The sequence below is a fragment of the Macaca nemestrina genome, chromosome 4 (genome assembly GCF_043159975.1).
Source record: "Macaca nemestrina isolate mMacNem1 chromosome 4, mMacNem.hap1, whole genome shotgun sequence".
NCBI lineage: Eukaryota > Metazoa > Chordata > Mammalia > Primates > Cercopithecidae > Macaca > Macaca nemestrina.
This window is the reverse complement of record NC_092128.1, coordinates 63495106-63515533: the sequence shown is the minus strand read 5'-3', so window position 1 is coordinate 63515533 and position 20428 is coordinate 63495106. Positions and strand designations below refer to the sequence as shown.

General features: G+C 33.9%; 1 protein-coding gene across 4 annotated transcripts in view; it reads left to right on the top strand.

Moving 5' to 3' along the window:
- Window positions 1–20428, top strand: part of LOC105475417 (semaphorin 3A) — a 539208-nt gene that overhangs the window by 474395 nt on the left and 44385 nt on the right. For all 4 annotated transcript variants that reach the window (XM_011730630.3, XM_011730633.3, XM_011730632.3 and 1 more), the window contains 5 exons: window positions 11304–11446; window positions 14382–14496; window positions 14588–14657; window positions 17846–17990; window positions 19775–19994. In XM_011730630.3, coding sequence (XP_011728932.2) covers window positions 11304–11446; window positions 14382–14496; window positions 14588–14657; window positions 17846–17990; window positions 19775–19994 — 693 coding nt within the window. The remainder of the gene's footprint in view (window positions 1–11303; window positions 11447–14381; window positions 14497–14587; window positions 14658–17845; window positions 17991–19774; window positions 19995–20428) is intronic.

The window sequence follows — 20428 nt, the reverse complement described above, 5'->3', positions numbered from 1 at the left end:
TATTTGGTTTTCTATTCCTGTTTTAGTTTGCTAAGGATAAGAGTCTCTGGCTCCATCCATGTTCCTACAAAAGACATGATCTCATTTTTTTATGGCTGCATAGTATTCCATGGTGTACATGTACTAATTACATTTTTTAAATTCAATCTATCGTTGATGGGCAATCTATCTATCATTAGGTTGATTCCATATCTTTGCTATTGTGAACAGTGCTGCAAAAAACATTCATGTGCACGTGTCTTTATGGTACAATGATTTATATTCCTCTTGATATATACCTAGTAATGGGTTTGCTGGGTTGCATGGTAGTTCAAAGCATGGGACTCGTTCGAGAGGTCACATCAATCCTTTAAGAGAGAGATGGGAAGACTTTAAATAGAAAAAAAGTAAATAAGGGAAAAATATTCTAAAAATTATTAGTGGAGAATTGGTAGTAATTGCCAATTAAATAGATATGGGAGTTGAAACTGAAAAGATGAAAGTGGAAAACATTTTCTCCTCAAAGGCAGGGTTGAATAAGAGATACAAGGTACTTAATTTGATTTAAGGTACAGAGTCAAGGTCACTCCACACCACAGTGATGTTCGTGATGACTTTATCTATTTATGCTTGTAAGTCCAATATCCCAAAGCCTTTTACTTCTTCTTCAGTCATTTGCCTTTATGAGGAAAACTATAAACCATTTCTTTTGGTTATGTCCATTTAGTTCAAATAGCCTTATTTTGTAGTGGTAGATGGTAGCAAGCTTTCCTACTATTCTCTTGATTAATGATTAAAAAGTATGTTAAAATAGTAAATCAAATAACCAAATAGTGTAGAAGTACCTGCAACTTAGAGACATGTTGCAAATTACATAGGTGCAAACACTCCGTGTAGCTTGAAGCAGTAGAAGGAACTCGGCTCTTGTTATGCCCTGGCTCTGCCAGTTACTAGTTTGTACCTGGAACATTCACTGGGTCTTAATCCCAGGATTTCTTTCTGGGGTATGCGTGGATTAGATAATGCAGATAGTACAGAAGGAAAGGGTGCAATAAATAGTACCTATTATTTTCACTTGCCTTCTGTGTTTATCTTTCATTCTAATCAGCCCTTCCCTCTCTCCTGATGTGACTCATCTTGAACTTTTCTTGGGGTTAAACTATCCCAAGGGCTATTCACAGTTTCCCAGCCAGCTAGCATCAGAAGTTTTTCCAGGCCTGTTCCTTGGCAGCCAGAGGTTTTTCTATTCCACAGCCAAAAATGATATATCTACTCTGCTTAGGCTGTTAGCTAAGAATGTGAGATGACCTTATGTTGCATTCCCTGCATTCTTAATGCACTGAAAGTTCCCATTCATGGTCTATTGATTCTTTGGGGCTTTTGTTTTCTGTATGTTGTGGCATAGCTGAAAAGGGAAGAAACCAGTCACTGTGGCTGCCATCCTGGTATGCTGGCAGTCATCTGGTGATAATTATTCCCCATTACCAATTTCCCAGCTAGTTTCTTTGTAAATATTTTGAAGTTTGAGGCTGTGATATTGGAAATATTAATATAACGTTATAATTTATATAATTTATCATTAGTCTTTGTTATTTTAGCTGTCTTTAGCAGGTTTTTAGAATCCTTATCAGCTATCAACTTGCTTCCACTGGTAATCTAAGGTTACGTTACCGTTATTCATTTATTTATTTATATTTATGTATTTAAAGACTGAGTCCAGGATGGAGTGCAGTGGTGCGATCTCAGGACACTGCAACCTCCACCTCCAGGGTACAAGCAATTCTCGTGCCTCAGCCTCCCGAGTAGCTGGGATTATAGGTGTGTGCCACCATACCCGTCTAATTTTTTTTTTTTTTTTTTGTATTTTTAGTAGAGACGAGGTTTCATCATGTTGGCCAGGCTGGTCTCAATCTCCTGGCCTCAAGTGATTCACCCGCCTCGGCCTCCCCATGGTGCTGGGATTACAGGAGTCAGCCACCGTGCCCGGCCAAGTTGATATTTTTGAAGTAATAAATCTAGTGACTGGGAGACGCCTAATTTCTGCCCATTTTCTCTGAATCCTTTCACAAAGCAGTTTTTATATAAGTACAGTGAAGGAAAAACTTGCTTCTTTTTATGTTGCTTTCTGAAAGAGTTTTCCTTCATACTTGTATTGTCACTGGGATCTCCTTTAAAGTGTGAAGAAAAGAATGTGTATGTATATTTCTGTGGAATATCTACATTTTAAAGCCTTGTTTTTTCCTTTCAAAGAGGGTGTTACTATTGATTCAGAGAGAGAGGGGGGATTTCTGTCATTTTTCTGCAGTGGGGTTATGTTCCTCCTTCCCTGCTCTGCAACCTCTGACATGTTTTACAAGAGGATTGGCTGAGTGGTTCATGGTGTGAAATTAACTAGGCCTTGCAGCACTTGTGCGAGAGAGTTTATAATTATTAATTCCACCCTTTTTACAAATGAAATTTATATGATTTGTGTCCTAGAAAACCAATACATATCCCAACTTTTAAATTTACAGATACTCCAAATGCCTTACTTAATCATTCTGTACATTTGATTCATTCTCAGAAAAAATATTTTTGTTCTTGTCCTTTTGGGGGCTTGTTGGTGGAAGGGATAGGTCCAGCCAAATGCTGGTCAAAATGTTGCTGTACTAGACATTCAGTCTGATTCTAATGCTGAGAGCAGCAAAATGCATTCATTATTTAAATAAGCTCAAGCTGCCAAATGAATCATAAGTGCAGCGCGTGTCCTGTGCCAAGGTGTCATTTTCATTAAGTGTAAGATTGCACCTGAAGGACAGTTTAATTTGCAGCTGCTAAAAATATTTCAACAGAGTGGTACTGTTACAAGTGGCAGGTGGTGCCCAAACGAATTTTGCAAGAAATGCCATCTGTGGGATGAGGTATGGAAGAATGTCAAGGGGGTGGTAAAGGAGATAAAGGGGAAAGAGAGAAAAGTGGTGTTATTTACTCAGCGTTTATTGCTGTTATCATGACTAAAGTTTCCATGTGATAGCATTGGCCCAAGATTAGTAAATGTAATTGTTTGTTCAGCTTCCACTATGTGCTGAGGACATTGCAAAATTGCCCTAGTATCTGTAAATACAAAGTTTATTCCCCAAAGGCATACCATTTAAGCTATGCAAATGCAAGAATCCTTTCCAATTCTATTTACCTTTCATAGTGTTTACATTGCAGTTTTTATGGCAGTGAGATTAATGCACTTTGATCTTGCTAAAATGGATATTGCCCCTTTCTCTTGATGTTCAGATTTTAATATACATTCACAATGACTTTCTCCTTCACAAAGCAATAAATCTTTTCAAATTAATTTCAAAACTATTTTGTTACACTACTGTTAGATGGCATTTTGTGAATAGAGTAGATGGCATTTTCATGTGGAAAGACATCCAGGGTCCCTGTATACATTATTAAAGATCTGTATTTGTGTCAATTAGTTTCAGCGGCCACATTGAAATCAACAATTTGTAACTGCAGGCTGAAAATAGGTATTCTTTACTTTAATGGGCTACAGGACACAGGTTCAAAAAGAAAACTTAATTATTAGATTTGAGTTTTTCATTTCTGCTTGCATTTAATGGGAGTGACTGGACGTAGAATAGCTTCCTTTGTGAATATCACAAACTTTCTTAGGTTACCAAGGGGAATTAATAAAGTAGGTCAATCTGAATAGATATTGGTAAACCTTTTCCGTAGGGAGTTTTTGATGACAAGGCAAGTTATTGAATTTCTTGTGGTTTCACAGGACAATGGGAATCTCTGATCTCCAACATATGCATTGTTCTTAGCTACATAAAATGGAGAGACATGTTTTCTATTATTTTATTCCTATTGACAAAATCTAATTCGGAAGAATTGCAAATAGAAAATTTTAATGCATTAATTATCTATTGCAAAGAAAAGAACAGCTTCTAGGTTAAAAGAACATTCATAAAATTTCAAAAAAGCATTTTGAAAACCTGCCATTGTATAATATCTTGCAGAAATAGTAGCAAATTTAAAGAAGCATGTGTAAGCATTTCTTTAACTGACATCCTAAACATTTTCAAGTCTATGGTAAGCTCAACTCATCCAAAAAACTTGTAAACCTTGCCAAAAAACAAGAAAATGTAATTCCTTCTTTCAAAGGAACCTACCATTTTAGTTTAGGAGATTCATTTATGTATTAATTCATTCATTAAGTCATTTGGGAACTATGCACTGTTTCAGGATTTATGCTTAGCAAGAAAGAAAAAGAAAAAAAATAGGGATATTAGTTTACAAGAAGATGGATGGAGGGAAACAAGTGATTAAGATAGAGTTTTGTAGATTCTAATTGTGGAATACGCACCAGATGCCAGGGAAAAGTTTGTGTGTTAAAAGGCAATAGACCATACAACGTGGTTTGGAGATGGTAAGGCTGGAGGCAGGGAAAACAGAGTGAATGTGACTGCCAGGAGAGAAAAGATAAGGGCCTACATGTGGATAGTTGCAGTGGGAAAGATTAAAAATAAGCTTACTGGAAAACATTGTTATATATAGAAGCTGAAGGCGAGAGAGGAAGAAATATAGGACAAATGCCTGTCATAAGACAAGTATGAAAATGCCAATATTATAAAGAGAATTAAATGTTATAAAATAAGTAGAAGCAAAGATTCTTTCCATGTCACATGAACAACAAGTTTATTAAGATAGTAGATAAGGTGTTGTACAATGATAAACAGTTTAATTAAAGGATTCATAATGAGAGTCTGTGGTCAGTTCTGGTGGAAAGATACATCAAGGTTAGTTAATGCATGTTAGGAACACTATGAAAATGTAACTGACAAGGTTTCCCATTTCCCTATCATGCTAAAAGACTTGGGAGCCAAAATCGTGACCCACCTCAAGTATATATATTGATCCACGTGGTAGATACTTTTAGCCTTTGTCCTGACAGAATAACATCAGTACATCAGTTTTGTCTTTTTTGTTTATATGTCTTAAATTATGTTAATTTCTCAAATCTATGAAACCTGAAATCTGTTCTGGAAAATGTATTATATAAATGCATTCATATTTGTTTTTACATACTGTATGGGGGGCTTAGAGGAAATAGATAAGGCAGGCAGAAGACCAGTTACATTATTCCAAAATATTACTGTAAAATAATGAGGACACAAATTATACTGGCAATATTAAGATTATAAAACAAGAAAAGGAAATGAAAACCATAGGAATACTTTTGGTATTAAATTTAGAGCACTGAAAAAGAAGTCCTGCAAGAGATGGAAATTTTTAAGGTAAAATAACATTTTATTTATATGCCTGATGATGAGATTAACCAAAATGAAAAAGGTAGGAACAGAAGCAGTTTCAAGAGGAAAGTTTATAAGTAAGAAACTTATATACTTAAGAAATTACTTAAGACATTTCTCATAAAATTAAAAAATAAGTATGATAAATTAAAGTTGCAGTGAGGTATCTAGATAGAAATTTTTATGCAGAATTTTGAAATGCAGCATTAGGTCTAAAAAAAAAAATAGGAAAGTTGACAGAGCTTGAACTTGAAGCTGCAGAAGTATATAAGTTCTCAAAGAGAAATAAGCAAATATAAGATCATTAACAGCTGGGCACAGTGGCTCACGCCTGTAATCCAGCACTTTGGGAAGCCGAGATGGGTGGATCACCTGAGGTCAGGAGTTCAAGACCAGCCTGATCAACATGGTGAAATCCTATCTCTACTAAAAATACAGAAATCAACTGGGTGTGGTGGCGTCGCCTGTAATCTCAGCTACTTGGGAGGCTGAGGCAGGAGAATAACTTGAACCCGGGTGGTAGAGGTTGCAGTGTACTGAGATCATGCCAATGCACTCCAGCCTGGGCAACAGAGTGAGACTCCGTCTAAAAAAAGAAAAAAAGGAAAAAAAGAAAGAGAGAGAGAGTGAGAGAAAGAAAGAAAGAAGAAAGAAAGATCATTAACAATATTGAAATAGTGAAAGAAACACTAGGTGATGACTTCATTTATAGAAGTAAAAGAAAATAAAGGGCACTTAAAGAAAAATTTAAGAAGTATATATAGAAATTTAGAAAAAGGGAAAGAGAAGTCATGAATGAAATAGTGAAGTTTATATAGCTTACAATTCAGGTCCTGGGTCAGAAAAGCCACAAGAAGCCAGAAAAAGCAATGGAAATATTAGAAACACGTGAAATTTTATTGTGCCAATGTCTGAAGACAACTAAAACAGGATAAGTATACGAATCTATTTTTTTTGATAGTTCCTGTTGATTATCAATACAATAGCAGTGAAGGATGCAAAATGGCAAAATACACCCATTGAAGAAGTCCTCCGGTTTAAAGAATGAATGCAAGGAATCATGAGACTCAACAGCATACAGTGACTGTGGGAGTTTATTTTCAGGATAAAGAAATTTTTAAATGCATATTTGTATTTAAGGATTGTCATTAAAAAGGGAAAGAATAAAAAATCTAAGGAAGAAATATATCTCCTTCCTTCCTTTCTGCAACTCCCCACTTGTGAGAATGCTTTCTACTTTTCCTCACCTTTCTCAAGGTCTTAGGTTGTCTTGTTTCTTGTTTGTTTGTTTGTTTGTTTTTCTTTTTACTCTGTACACTCCTAATCACTCCACTGGCTCACTTTCAAATAACTTCAACTCTAGTCCACATTTCCTTCCTAAGCTTTTTTATTCATGACCTCTGGGTCTTCACAAGGCTCTCACTCTAAAGACACACTAAACAGAATTCATCTTCCTTCCATCTGTGAAATCTTCCCTTGCTCACATGCTCTCTATCTTAGTAACTCCTCTACAAGCAATTATTCAAATCAGAAGTTTCTTTTTTATGACTGCTCTCACTATTTCTTACATTCGACATATTATCAATGAGCATAATTCATCAATTGTATTTTCAATTGATCCCTGCATGTCTCCTTTCTCTATCCTCACTATCCCATCCACATCCAGGTCACTGTCCTTTCTCATTTGTGTTTCTATGACAGCCACCAAACTGGTCTTCCTCCCTTCATTTTGGCCTCACTGGAATTGTTTTGTTTTTGTTGTTTTTTGTTTGTTTGTTTAGTTTTTCTCTGCAGCAGCCAGAGTGATCCTCTGAAAATATACTCCTGACAATGTCATTACTAGGTCTAGAACACTTCAGTGGCTTTGTCCAGAGCCAGTAGGACAGATATATTCCTGAACATGACTTCCTGCATATTCTTGTCTCTGCTTAACTTTCTGTCATCATTTCTGACCACCTCCCATTTTCTTGACTACTCTCTGTGTGTACAACTTTCTCCATTGTTTTTGTGATTTTGCAAATGCATTCCTTCACCTGAGATGTTTCTGGTTATTCTTCAGATATTGAAGTATATGTCATATCTTCTGACTAAGACTTATGCAAATTATTTCTGGTATATTCCTTCAATGCCCTATCTCCCACGGCCTTTTTTTCTAAGCTCTTATTTTTGTTCTTTCTGTGCAGTTTAACAATTGTTCAGTTTAATTACCAGAATTCCCTTGAAGATAATAACTACAATCTAGACAAAAAACATTTTACCTTAATATGCCCTAATCTTCCACAATCCAGAGTATAGAGTAGGTATGTTACACTTATTTTATAAATGAAAATATAAATGGTAAGTGATTGCATGAAGAATAAAGTTATTTGTGCAAAAGTTTGTAGAATATTGGATTCAGAGCACATAATGAGAGACCTTAGACTTAAAAATAAGAAAAGATCATTCTTCCCTGAAAGAAGAGAAATTAGGAGGTGAAGGAAGGAAAAGGAGAGAGTTACTACTAAATGGCTTTGGTCCTATCAGTACAGCAGGCAACAACACCATCTTTAGAGAGCAAATTAAAGATGTATATTTGTCGATTTGAGGAAGAGCAGGTGCTTTAAAATAGTTGTTGATAATAAATCTATAGTGATCTTAGAAGAAAATAAAACAATTTCTTAGCAACACTAGGGTTCTTGTTTAGGAAAAATAGCTTCAATTTATAGCAGATATATTTACTATGCGTACATGGGTTTTTAAACCCTTGCTTAAGTGTAAGGACAAAGGGGAAAAAACTGGGGATTTATATAGCTGCTACAGTGGAGATTCCAGCAGCCAAGAAATCCTAGATAATAGGATAGTTGGAATGACTGATTTTAAGGTTCGGATTGAATAAAGAGGTGATTCATCAGTGAGGGGATGAATACACTTAGAGAATAAGAGAGAGGGCTAAGACGACAAAACATAACAAGAAAGGGGAAGGCAATGTTTGTGGGACTGAAGAAGTAGAAAATGTGTGGTGAGCAGAGGTTTTGACCAAAAAGCAGATTTTCTAAATGTGAAACATTAGAAGAATGGCTCCTTTTAAACTGTTGGAAGAGATCAGCTAAAATCAAGGCCTATTATATTTGGAAATGGGAATGACTGTTTTTCAAGTCTGAGTATAACCTAAATTTCTTGAACACAAGTTATGTTAAATTGACAGTGTTTTTCTTGGATAGTCTCATTTTCTGTGTTAATGAATTTGGTTTTCATTTTCTGTGTGTACTTCTATTTTTTGGCTGTACCTGACACTGGATAAGATTGTTAATTCACCTGCAAAACTCCCCACATCTGTAGTTATCATATGTTAAAGAAGAGACTAAGATTGAAGGTCCTTTCAGCAATGAATATTCTTGATAATTTGCTTGAGTTAGTTCCCACTAGAGTCCAGATTTGTAAGATAATAATTATCCTCACATATTTTAGAGAGGTCAGTGCAGTGCTCAATAACATCTTCACTCATGCCCAAACACCAAGAGAACATAAGAATCTGCACATGTAAAATATTGTTTTCTTTGTTGTCATTTTCGTGCTTTTAACATTGCTTTTGTTAGACTGTGACGTTCTGAGAACAAGGATTATATATTATGGATTATCTTTTCTACATGGCGTCTTGCACATACTTGTGATCTAACAACAGGCAACTGAATTTAGTTACTCAGAGTTCTTTAAGTTATTCAAGTGTTTGTATGAACAACTACACTATTTTGGAGGTAATAGTAGACTAACTTCTCCCTCCATTGTTCCAGTGTTAAAGCAGAAGAATGTATGATTGTTTTCATTTTTATTCTGCAGTTGGATTATAATACCCTCAAACTTATCATGTGATGGAGGCTTCCTTTCAGTATCATCATAATAATATTAATATAGTGTATTTGTTAACATTTTACAAATTTGTTTCACATGTCTTAGGCTTAAAATATGTGTCTTTATGTTAACTATTTATGACAGACAAGGTGAATAGATCCCAGTTTGAAGTAACTCAATTTGAAATAAACATAATATGAAAATTATGCATCTGAGCTCAGAGAGGGAAGAGTCTTGTTAAAGGACACAGAAGCTGCAAGTGACTAAATTAATCACTGCACAAACAGGTTTGTGTTACATATGTGCTCACATACAAACACACACACACATTTCTGGAGCCTAACTTTACCAATGTGATTGTAATTCTTTAGTTTGTGACAGTAATTCCTAACATGTCACATTAATTATTCTGCTCACCATCCATTATGAGAAACTATACTCCTCATTATACATGCATATTTACATATATAATAGATATGTATGCATATGAACAAGTAGGAATTTTTGAACAAAAGAAAGCTTTGAACAGTTATCCAGGTTAAAGTAATATATTATTGTATGGATCTTTAAAAAAAATCTGGTGCTAAGCAATTCTACTTTAAAATTATTATTCTCCTACTCTTGTTCACTGGCACACTGAGCTTTAAATATGAACAGGCAATATTTCATATGTTTCATGTTATTTCCAGAATCTGTACAATTTGCCTAAAAAGGATAGTAAAGTTTGGCCTTGTGAAATATAGTTGAATGCATGGTCCCAGAGCAAATGTTAAAAGGTTACAAGCATAGGACACATGATAATGATGATTATTCACAGGTGTAAAGATCAGGACTAAATAACTTGGATTATATGTGGATAAAGCTAGTTTCAAGTTCTGATCTCTTCCTGGTCTCTTAAGAATGGTGCTGACCTGTACGTGTATATTTCATTGTTACCTGGATAAAATAATACACTAAGGAATAAATGTAGATTATTGTAAGAATATAAATGTCTGCAGTATCCTAAGTGCCCTCAGTGAGGTACCCTTAGGTTCATAGCACATAGTTTCTTAAGGCTATGAAACTATTACATATTTTATATAGTTTGTGAGACACAGGCATATCAACCCAAGAACATTCAAAAGTGCTCTTTTAAGTGGAGCTCTAAATGTCCCTGATATATATTCTGCATAACCTAGGCAGTCCCCTCCCCTCACCATTTTTCTTTTCTTTTCTTGTTGCACAGATATTCATGACTGCCTATCATGTTTTAAGCTTTAGGTTCACCGCATCAAAAAAAAATACAACAAATCCCTATTTTCATGGAACGTATATTTCATTGGGGTGGCGGGGGAGACAGACATAAGCAAAGGAAGATTAGATAGACAAATGGATAGATGAATCAATAAATACTTTGGGAGATGTATCATATCAGACAATAAATCCAATTAAGATATTGGAGAGTTTGGAGAAGGAGTGATAGAGCAGAGGTTCATTCTGGCTGTTGTGTGGAGACAAGGGTTGGTAAGGTAGAAACTGAGAAACTAGTTAGGAATCTACTTTAGTAATTCATATTGGCAGTAGTTTCCTGAGGGAAAGTGGTATTGAAGAATGTGGAAAGAAATGGAGATAAATAGGGATATGCTGATAGATAGAATGTTGGGTATGAGAGAAAGGGAGAACTCAAGGGTGACCGGGATTTTTTCCTGTGTATCTAGTGGAATGACACTGCCATTTACAAGAAAGGGGAATGACAGGAGAGGATTTGTTTTATTTTATATAGATTTCACTTTTCCCTTCCCACTCAGTCTTTGCTGAAAACTGAAATAGACCTATTAGTATTTTGATTTAAATTCTTATGCTTAAAAGAAAGAATAACAATGGTGACAGCAATAAGTAATATTTGATAGTACTTATAGTTTGCAAAATATTTTAATATCCAGTGATGGATCTGCAATGTATGATCACTCTAAAGATTTCTTTCTGCACCTACTCCTAACCTTCAGAACAAAATACAAAAATTTTTCTAGAGACATAAGGTATTTTATAAGACACTTTATAATGCATAAAAAACAGTTAATATGTACCTACAAAATGGAAAAAGGAAAGATACGTTTCTTGAAATATATCAATTAAGAGTTAAGAAAAAGTAAAAATGGACCATAAAAATGGTATTATTTATTAAGCTGTGAATTAATATATATGCTATAATTTGTCTCTCAGATCCAAGGTTCATTAGTGCCCACCTCATCCCAGAGAGTGACAATCCTGAAGATGACAAAGTATACTTTTTCTTCCGTGAAAATGCAATAGATGGAGAACACTCTGGAAAAGCTACTCACGCTAGAATAGGTCAGATATGCAAGGTGAGGTAAAGAAAAAAAAAATGAGAAGGATGCCATTTTCCCATAACGACTTTGCTTTTTAAAATTTTCTACCTGTGTGCACATGCAATAAAATTTTGGCTACAGTTTGACTGATATAACAAATAAATGGTAAATAATGATTGAATATTATAGTTGGTTATGAGTAACTCTACACAGTCAAATATGCAGGTAGAGGTTGTGAGGTAACTGGCATTGTTTCATAATTACATTACATAATATCTGTTTGAAATTCTAGAGTAATAAAATGATTTTATTTTACCTGGGAGAAGATAATTTATGTTTTTTCAGTCCTAGCACAGTTTTCGATGCCTTGTAAGTTTGTTAGTTTTTGTTTTGTTTTGAGACAGAGTCTTGCTCTGTCCCCTAGGCTGGAGTGCAGTGGTACAATCTCAGCTCACTGCAAACTCCGCCTCCCTGGTTCAAGTGATTCTCCCACCTCAGCCTCCCAAGTAGCTGGGATTATAGGCACCTGCTATCACACCTAGCTAAGTTTTGTATTTTTAGTAGAGGCGGGGTTTCACCATGTTGGCCAGGCTGGTCTTGAACTCCTGATCTCAGATGATCCGCCCCCTTCGACCTCCCAAAGCTTTGGGATTACAGGCGTGAGCCACCGCGCTCGGCCTACCTTGTAAGTTTTGAATAAATATTTGTTGTTGGAAGATGTGAAGTATTCATTTAAGAGAGAAAAACATGAAAGCTCGTTTGTACAAACTGATTGTAGCATCCTGTGTACACATATACACACAGCACACACACAAACACCCATACAAAAACAATTTTGAAGCTGTGAGCTTTACCTATCTGAGGTATTTCACTCATTGTATGGCTTAATGTCAAATGTAATATTGCATTATACTGTTAGATACATGGAAAAAAAATTGCTCAACAAACATAGATTAATTAGTATCATCAGTGTGAAAATACAATAGTGCCATTTGTTTCCCTCTATGGTGCATAGTGCAGTATTTATGCAATATGAAAAAGTTAACTGTTAGTATATATTAAAGCACCCTTCAAATAAAGAAAATCATAAGCCACATTCCATGATCATCTTAAAATTGAATTCTGTCTTTTGAAGAAAGCATCCTGAAATTTTAAAAATCTGTTTCTTTCTATGTGTGACCTGTTACCCCAATATGATCTAATTATTATCTCTAGTGTATTCAATTACTAAAAAATTAAAAGTTTTCAATACTTGAAAACATACAAATAACATGTGAAGTGAGATTTTTTTCTCTACAAAAAACATGTCATATTTAAAAGCACTACTTTCAAGGCTTAAAAAAATCTTTAAGGTGTATAAAAGTATATAAACAAAATATAAATCAGTTTTACTCTAAAGGAGCATGTTCTCTCAATATATGTACATAAATATCATTTTTGAAAACTATAGTTTCTAGTAAACACCTACCACAATAATAGAATTTATTACTATGCTTAGGTTAAATCAGTTTTCTTCAAGGTGAGAAGCCTTTCAAAATGTTTTCTCTGGAATGAGTTTCCTTTATTAAGGGTTATTCAAATATTTTCTCAACGTGTTGTTTGTAAAACATAAATTGCTTCAACTCCTTCAGCTTATGAAATATTTGATGCTAGCATGCTTTTGTCTGAGATCTATTTTTTGTATGGGTATTTAAGGCATATGTTTATCATGCATTCTTTAAATACTCACTGAATGCCTACTGTGTACAAGCACTGGCTGTGAACCCGCCTATGTTGGTAAGATCTCAATGCACAGTAGGAAAGAGACAGAGCATTATACCAAAACAAAACGAATTCATTCATTGCAGAGTAGAAAGGAAAGTTAAGTGATTTTTAAGATTCTCTTATTTATTTTAATAGACAATAAAAATTGTATATATTTACTGTGTGCAATATGACGTTTTAAAATGTGTAGGCATTGTGAAATAGCTAGATCATGCTAATTAATATGCATTATCTCACATACTTATAATTCTTCATGGTGAGGACACTTAAAATCTAGTCTTTTCACAAATTTCCATAATATAATTCATTGTTATTAATTAAAGTCATGATGTTGTACAATAGATCTCTTAAACTCATTTCTTCTATCTAAGTGAAATTTTGTATCTTGGACCAAATCTCTTCATCCCTCCCCCAAAGCCCCTGGTAACCACCGCTCTACTCTCTGCATCTTTGGGTTCAGCTTCCTATATTCTACATATAAGTGAGGTCACGTGGTATCTGTCTTTCCGTGCTTATCTCATTTCTCTTAACATAATGTCCCCCGGTTTATTCATGTTGACTCAAATGACAAGATTTCCTTCTTCTTGATTTTTATTTTTAAACTGTAAATTGATAATTATGACTACATAAATTTATGATTACAAAGCAATGTTATGATTTATGAATATAATGTGGAATAATTAAATCAACTAGTTAACACACCCATCACCTCAAATACTTATTTTTTGTGGTGAGAACATTTGAAATTTACTCTCTTACTATGATTTTGAAATGTATAATACATTATTATTTATGATACCACATTGTGCAACATATCTCAAAGAGAAAACTGTTTCTTCCACTTATCTACTTGATTTCCTTTGTTTTAAGGCTGAATTGTAGACCATTGTGTAAATGGACTACAATTTCTTTATCCATTGATCTGTAGATGAACATGAATTGATTTTATAAGTAATCCCTTGAATAAATAAAGGAACTACTCACAATAAATATCCCTTAAAAAGTCAAAAAAAACTTGAGGGAATGATTTGACCACAAATGTAACAATAAGTGATAGCTACCTATATCTGGTCATTTAAAATGATTGGGAACTTTTAAAACATGAATAACTGTATTTTATGTTTGTCTGAAGATACGAAGAAAACAGAAATATTTGAAATTATCATTTGCATTCACAGTGCCTAATACTAGTGTTCCCTTCTTTCAGAATGACTTTGGAGGGCACAGAAGTCTGGTGAATAAATGGACAACATTCCTCAAAGCTCGTTTGATTTGCTCAGTGCCAGGTCCAAATGGCATTGACACTCATTTTGATGAACTGCGTAAGAAGCTAGTGTTTATGTATAGAGAATATTTGTTCAGACTTTGCCATTCCATAAAAAAGCAACTTTCTCCAATTTTGTTTTTAAACAGAGGATGTATTCCTAATGAACTTTAAAGATCCTAAAAACCCAATTGTATATGGAGTGTTTACAACTTCCAGGTAAACAACTTTTTAACTACCTTATAGAAACTTCATGTTATTTAGGGGGTACCCAAGTACCCATAATTTGTGAAAGTATATTTTTGAAAGACAAGTGTTGCTTTAACCTTTGAGCTGTTGTGTATTCTTGGGTGACTGAAAGAAGTTATGATCTATGTAGATGTTTGTTTTTTAAATGAATTTTAGACAAAAAATCATCATTGTAATGATGTGAATGTGTTATGGTGAAACAGTTTGAAATGGTTATGTCATCTTATGCATATCTTTGACTTTAAACCTTGAATAAAATGTAAGATATTATAGAGATGGAAGTCTGAGGTTTGGGAAGAGTTTGTAGGGATACAAATTAAGGATGGAAAAATTAATTTAAATTTGTTGAAAATATGACGGAAACAATTCTCTGTCTCTTGATCTCTCTGTCACTTTAGTCAATTGCTAATGAACGAGATAAGAGAAAAGCTCATCAGCAATTGCACTGAAAGTCCTATCTTTGACCAGATGATTAGTATGGGAATCTGGGGACAAAATACATCTAGAAATGTCAAAACAGTTCATGGTTCTTCCCAGTATGTCTATTCCACAGATGGGATATTTGCTACGCTTTTCTTTGGTCTTTAAACCTTTAACCCTAGAACTAAACTAGAAATGTATATGTTTGGAGAAAGTTGATTGTTTACAAAAAAAAAAATTTTAATTGCCTTTAGGTAATTAAAAAATTATTAATACAATCATCACCTCTCAACCTTTAAGATTGTGTGAAACTTAATACAGCAATTGAAGACCCTTTGCATAGTATAAATAGTTTTAAAACTTTTTAAGTCAGTAAATAGATTATCTTTGTAAAAAAATCTACTTTTTTTTTTCTGAGACTCCATTTGGTTTTTTATTATCTACCTTGTAACACAGATTTTAAAATAATCTTGTAAAAAGACATAAAATAAACAAACAGAAACCTTCAGCATTACAGCACTAGGGTTACATTATAACCACATAAAAAGACAATAAAAACAAACAAGAATCTTCAGCATTACAGCACATAATAAAAACAAACAAAAACCTTCAGTGTTACAGCATGATTTTTTTATTATTATTTTTTATTTTTTGGAACCAGTGTCAAACTCAAACTTAATTTCCTTGTCCTTTTATCCCCTTTTATCCCTGCCCTGCTTTTCCTGCTCTTTCTCTACTGGCTCCTTCCCTTCTTCTTTCCCCTTCTTCTTCCTCTTTTTCTCTCTCTTCCTCTTGCCTTCTTCCCTCTTTCCTCACACTTCTCCTTTTCCTATTTTTCATGGTCCCCAAGTCTCTTGCTGTCAATTAAGCAGAGATTATTTCCCTCCAGACTATTACATTCAGTATAAAGTTCACGTTATACTGTACGTGTATACATGTACATTTGAAAGAAATACATGTACATTTACATGCATATAAAGAAGGATCTGCATTGGGATGTGGACGAAATGTTAAAAGAAAAATAATTTAAAATCAAAAGTCAGAACAAGCACTGCAAGTAACTTTGATAGTAAAGAAAATGATTAACTGCAATGTCCAACACTGTTTTATTCTGTGACTATTAAAGCCACTACAAATTGCTTGGATGTTTTACTCAATAATTTTTAAAAATCACATAAAAATTAAGAAATCTGTATGTCTAAAACTATTTGAAGTTCTTCATACCTAAATAATATTTCTTCCCTTTGGAAAAAAAAAACAGAATGACTAAGCTATAGAACTTAAGAGACTCAAACAAATATTAATCCATTTCTTCTGGTTCCTCACTGCTTAGTGCAGTGGCTCAAATTTAAGTCTCTCCTAGAGAGCATGATAAAATTCAGATTCCTAGGCCTTGCCTCCAGAGTTTCTGACTCAATAGAAATTAAATGCGATCTAAGAATGTGCAGTTCACACAAGTACCCAGGTGATGCCCATGCCGTTTGCCACCTTCTGAGAGCTAGAGATAAAATAATTTCACCTCTTTATTTCAATAGAATGGATATTTGTATGTGAGTCTTAATAGCTACATATCATATTCCTTAAGTATTTCGATGATAGCTGATTTAATCAAAGATAAGCAAAGTAAAGAACAACGGAAAGGGGGTATATAACCCAAACATTACACGGTGTGATGTATCAAGTATGCACTATTTGCTATTTGTTCTGCTATGAAAATGTTACCAAATTCTATAAGTATTTATTGAGGTTTACTCTCTGAAACGCCATATGATATATAATTCAGGTAGCCGAAAAGAAGCCAGGCATGGCCTCTTCCCTCGTGCAGCTTAGAGTCTATGAAACGCTGTCTATATGCAGCAGTTTCCAATAATAAACTGTAGAGAGCACATGTTGTTCATTCAGTCTGATTTATATGTAATTTTCAAGGGGGAAAGTTTGGTTAAAAGATAAGCATTCCATATTTTAAATGTGCACAACTGTTTAATATCTTTGCATAAATACATTACTCAAGCCGCATTTCTATAAGCCTAATAAAATGGAAAATTGTGGCAATTCAGTGGCTTGCTTCCAGTTTACCTGATTTTTTGTTTAGCGAACAAAATTTTTGTTTAGTGAAATGATGAGTATAATTGCTGTAATTATCCACTTTAATTGAGTGAAATAGGTACTAACATAATTATTTTCTGTGTTAGAAAGAGCTGATTTTAAGTGTCTTCACAAGAATCAACTTCCTACTTGATCTAATACTTTTGGGAATTTAAAAATAATATAATGTGACACATCATTTGACACTATTTTTTGTACTAGTTTCAGCCTACAAAGTGAGTTCTTAAACATTCTTGCTAATTTAAAAGTTTCCTGGGTTCTGTAATAATGCTTGAGACTTAATCTACATTTTTAAAAATTTCCCCATGATATTAAAATTACATATTCATTTATAGCTTATATGTATTTGTTTTTCCTATCAAAACCTAGTACTCTATGTTTCATATGAAGGCATATATTCTGAGTAGTAAAGCCATTTTCAGCTATGCCTTCTATTTTTAAGAAATCACATTTTTTTGTTCTTTTGTGTATTGTTAAATGCATATACGTGACTAGAAAAATCCTAAACATTATTGCTAACAATTTATATTTATATTTTAATAAATATCAAAAATGTAAGAACTCAGTATCAGTATTTCCCTTACCATTGTATAAAGATGAACATCTGTTTTTATTCTTGCTGTCTTGTTCAGTAACATTTTCAAGGGATCAGCCGTGTGTATGTATAGCATGAGTGATGTGAGAAGGGTGTTCCTCGGTCCATATGCCCACAGGGATGGACCCAACTATCAGTGGGTGCCTTATCAAGGAAGAGTCCCCTATCCACGGCCGGGAACTGTAAGTAGCTTAGGTGTTTATGAGATGAATATATTTCTGCCAAAGGCCAAAAAACAATGCAGTTACAGACAGATGTTAAATGTATCCTGTAATGTAAAAAAAAAGATTTCAAGATTATAAATTAAAGCAAGACAAAGATTTTCCATGAGTGAATGAAATTTCACATTTAAAAACATGTTCTTTACAGATGTCTCTGCTTAAATTCAGTGTAAGATATAAATCTAAAATTATTAAATCTTATTTTAATTTTTGATCACACATTTCTAAATTTTTGCAAAGTATTTTTTACACGGTAGTAGAGAAGTGCAGAAATAATTTTCAATCTCATGAAAATACACTTTATCGTGTCTTCCAGGTTTTTACATAAATGTTTGATATTTCTATAACCTTAATTTTATAATTTACATACAAAACAAGAAATACAACCTCACATTCCTTAACTGTTATATTGTTGTACTATTGTGCATCTATATACACATACATAGACATATATATGTGTGTATTTATATATACTCCTCCCATTTCAAAACACATTCATTTTATTTCTCATGAATTATTAATCTTTTTCAAGCTAGTGGCAAAGACAATTGATTTCTCATTCTAAGCTCCTTGTAAGATCAAGAATCTCTCATAATTACATTTTAGCTCCCAAGCTTTTACATTAAATGGTAGAAATTACTTAAATGTAAGACTAAAAGCAAGAGATTGGAGATATTGTACTCTATAAATGCTTGCACTGCATCAATAACTATAGTGAAAGGAGGTGGTGAAATCTTAATTTGTCATTTTTGTTGTATTGTCTTACACAGAGTGTTTACATCCAGAGGTGAGGTTATGCCAGTGCAAAACCAGCATCTTTCTGGCTGCTGGGGCCATTTTCTCTTCTGCTTGGTCATGACGTGCATTCTGATTGGTCACTTTTTGTGCAATGCAGATTGTTAAACACTTTGAATAACACTTTTCCTTATCACTGGGATTATTTTATTTATTACATTTCTCGATGGTACTTTTTTAGCATTATGTTAGAAACAAAACAATAAAGAATATATTTTTTTTTCAGTTTGAAAAGAGAATTTGTATTTTAGCATGATGCCATAGTAAAAAGTTAAATGTATTCAATAAAATTATTCTGAGTATCTCTAATTCAAAGATTAATTGCATTTAGTTGTAGTATATTCCATTCATTATGTCAAATACTTCACCTATTTTACTAATAACACTTATGCTTGTGGCACTAATAGAGGCACCAAACTTCTCCTGTACACTGAATTCATTACATATATTTGTAATTTTGCCTAAGAATTAGTGACATAACTAAATCTCACTGAGAATTAAGATATATTTGGGAAACATATACTATATATTGCACTACTCTTTTCCTTTATTTTATTTTTGAGACAGATTCTTGTTCTATTGCTTAGGCTGCAGTGCAATGGCATGATCTCAGTTCACTGAAACCTCCGCCTCCCAGGTTCAAGCAATTCTCCTGCCTCAGCTTCCCAAGTAGCTGGGACTACAGGCATGCACCATCACGCCCAGCTAATTTTTGTATTTTTAGTACAAATGGGGTTTCACCATGTTAGGCCAGGCTGGTCTGGAACTCCTGGCCTCAAGTGATCCACCTGCCTCGGCCTCCCAAAGTGCTAGGATTACAGGTGTGAGCTATCATACCTGGCCTGAACTGCTATTTTAAGTAGAACCATTGAGGCCATGTGTTATTATATGATGTACAGTTATGTTTATTAGATTTTAATCAAAGGATACTGTTCTCTTTATCATAATAGTGTCCCAGCAAAACATTTGGTGGTTTTGACTCTACAAAGGACCTACCTGATGATGTTATAACCTTTGCAAGAAGTCATCCAGCCATGTACAATCCAGTGTTTCCTATAAACAATCGCCCAATAATGATCAAAACGGATGTAAATTATCAATTTACACAAATTGTAGTAGACCGAGTGGATGCAGAAGATGGACAGTATGATGTTATGTTTATCGGAACAGGTAAATTTTTAAATTTCAACTGTAAACTTTTTTCCAGAACACTATGTTTAAATGATTAAGTAAAGTTGATCTTTGAACATCACAGGGGTTGGGGTGCCAACTCTCTGTGCAATTGAAAATCCACATGTAACTTTTGATTTCCCCAAAACTTAATTACTAATGGCCTACTGTTGACTGGAAGCCTTACCTATAACATAAACAGTTGATTAGCTTCACATATTGTATGTCATATGTATTAGAGATTGTATTCCTACAATAAAATAAGCTAGAGAAAAGGAAGTGTTCTGAAAATTATAGGGAAGAGAAAATATATTTAATATTCCTTAAGTGGAATTGGATCGCCATTGTCTTCCTGTTGAGTAGGTTAAAGAGAAGGTAGAGTAACAGTTGGCATTGCTCTCCCAAGGGTGGTAGGAGCAGATGAAAATTTGTAT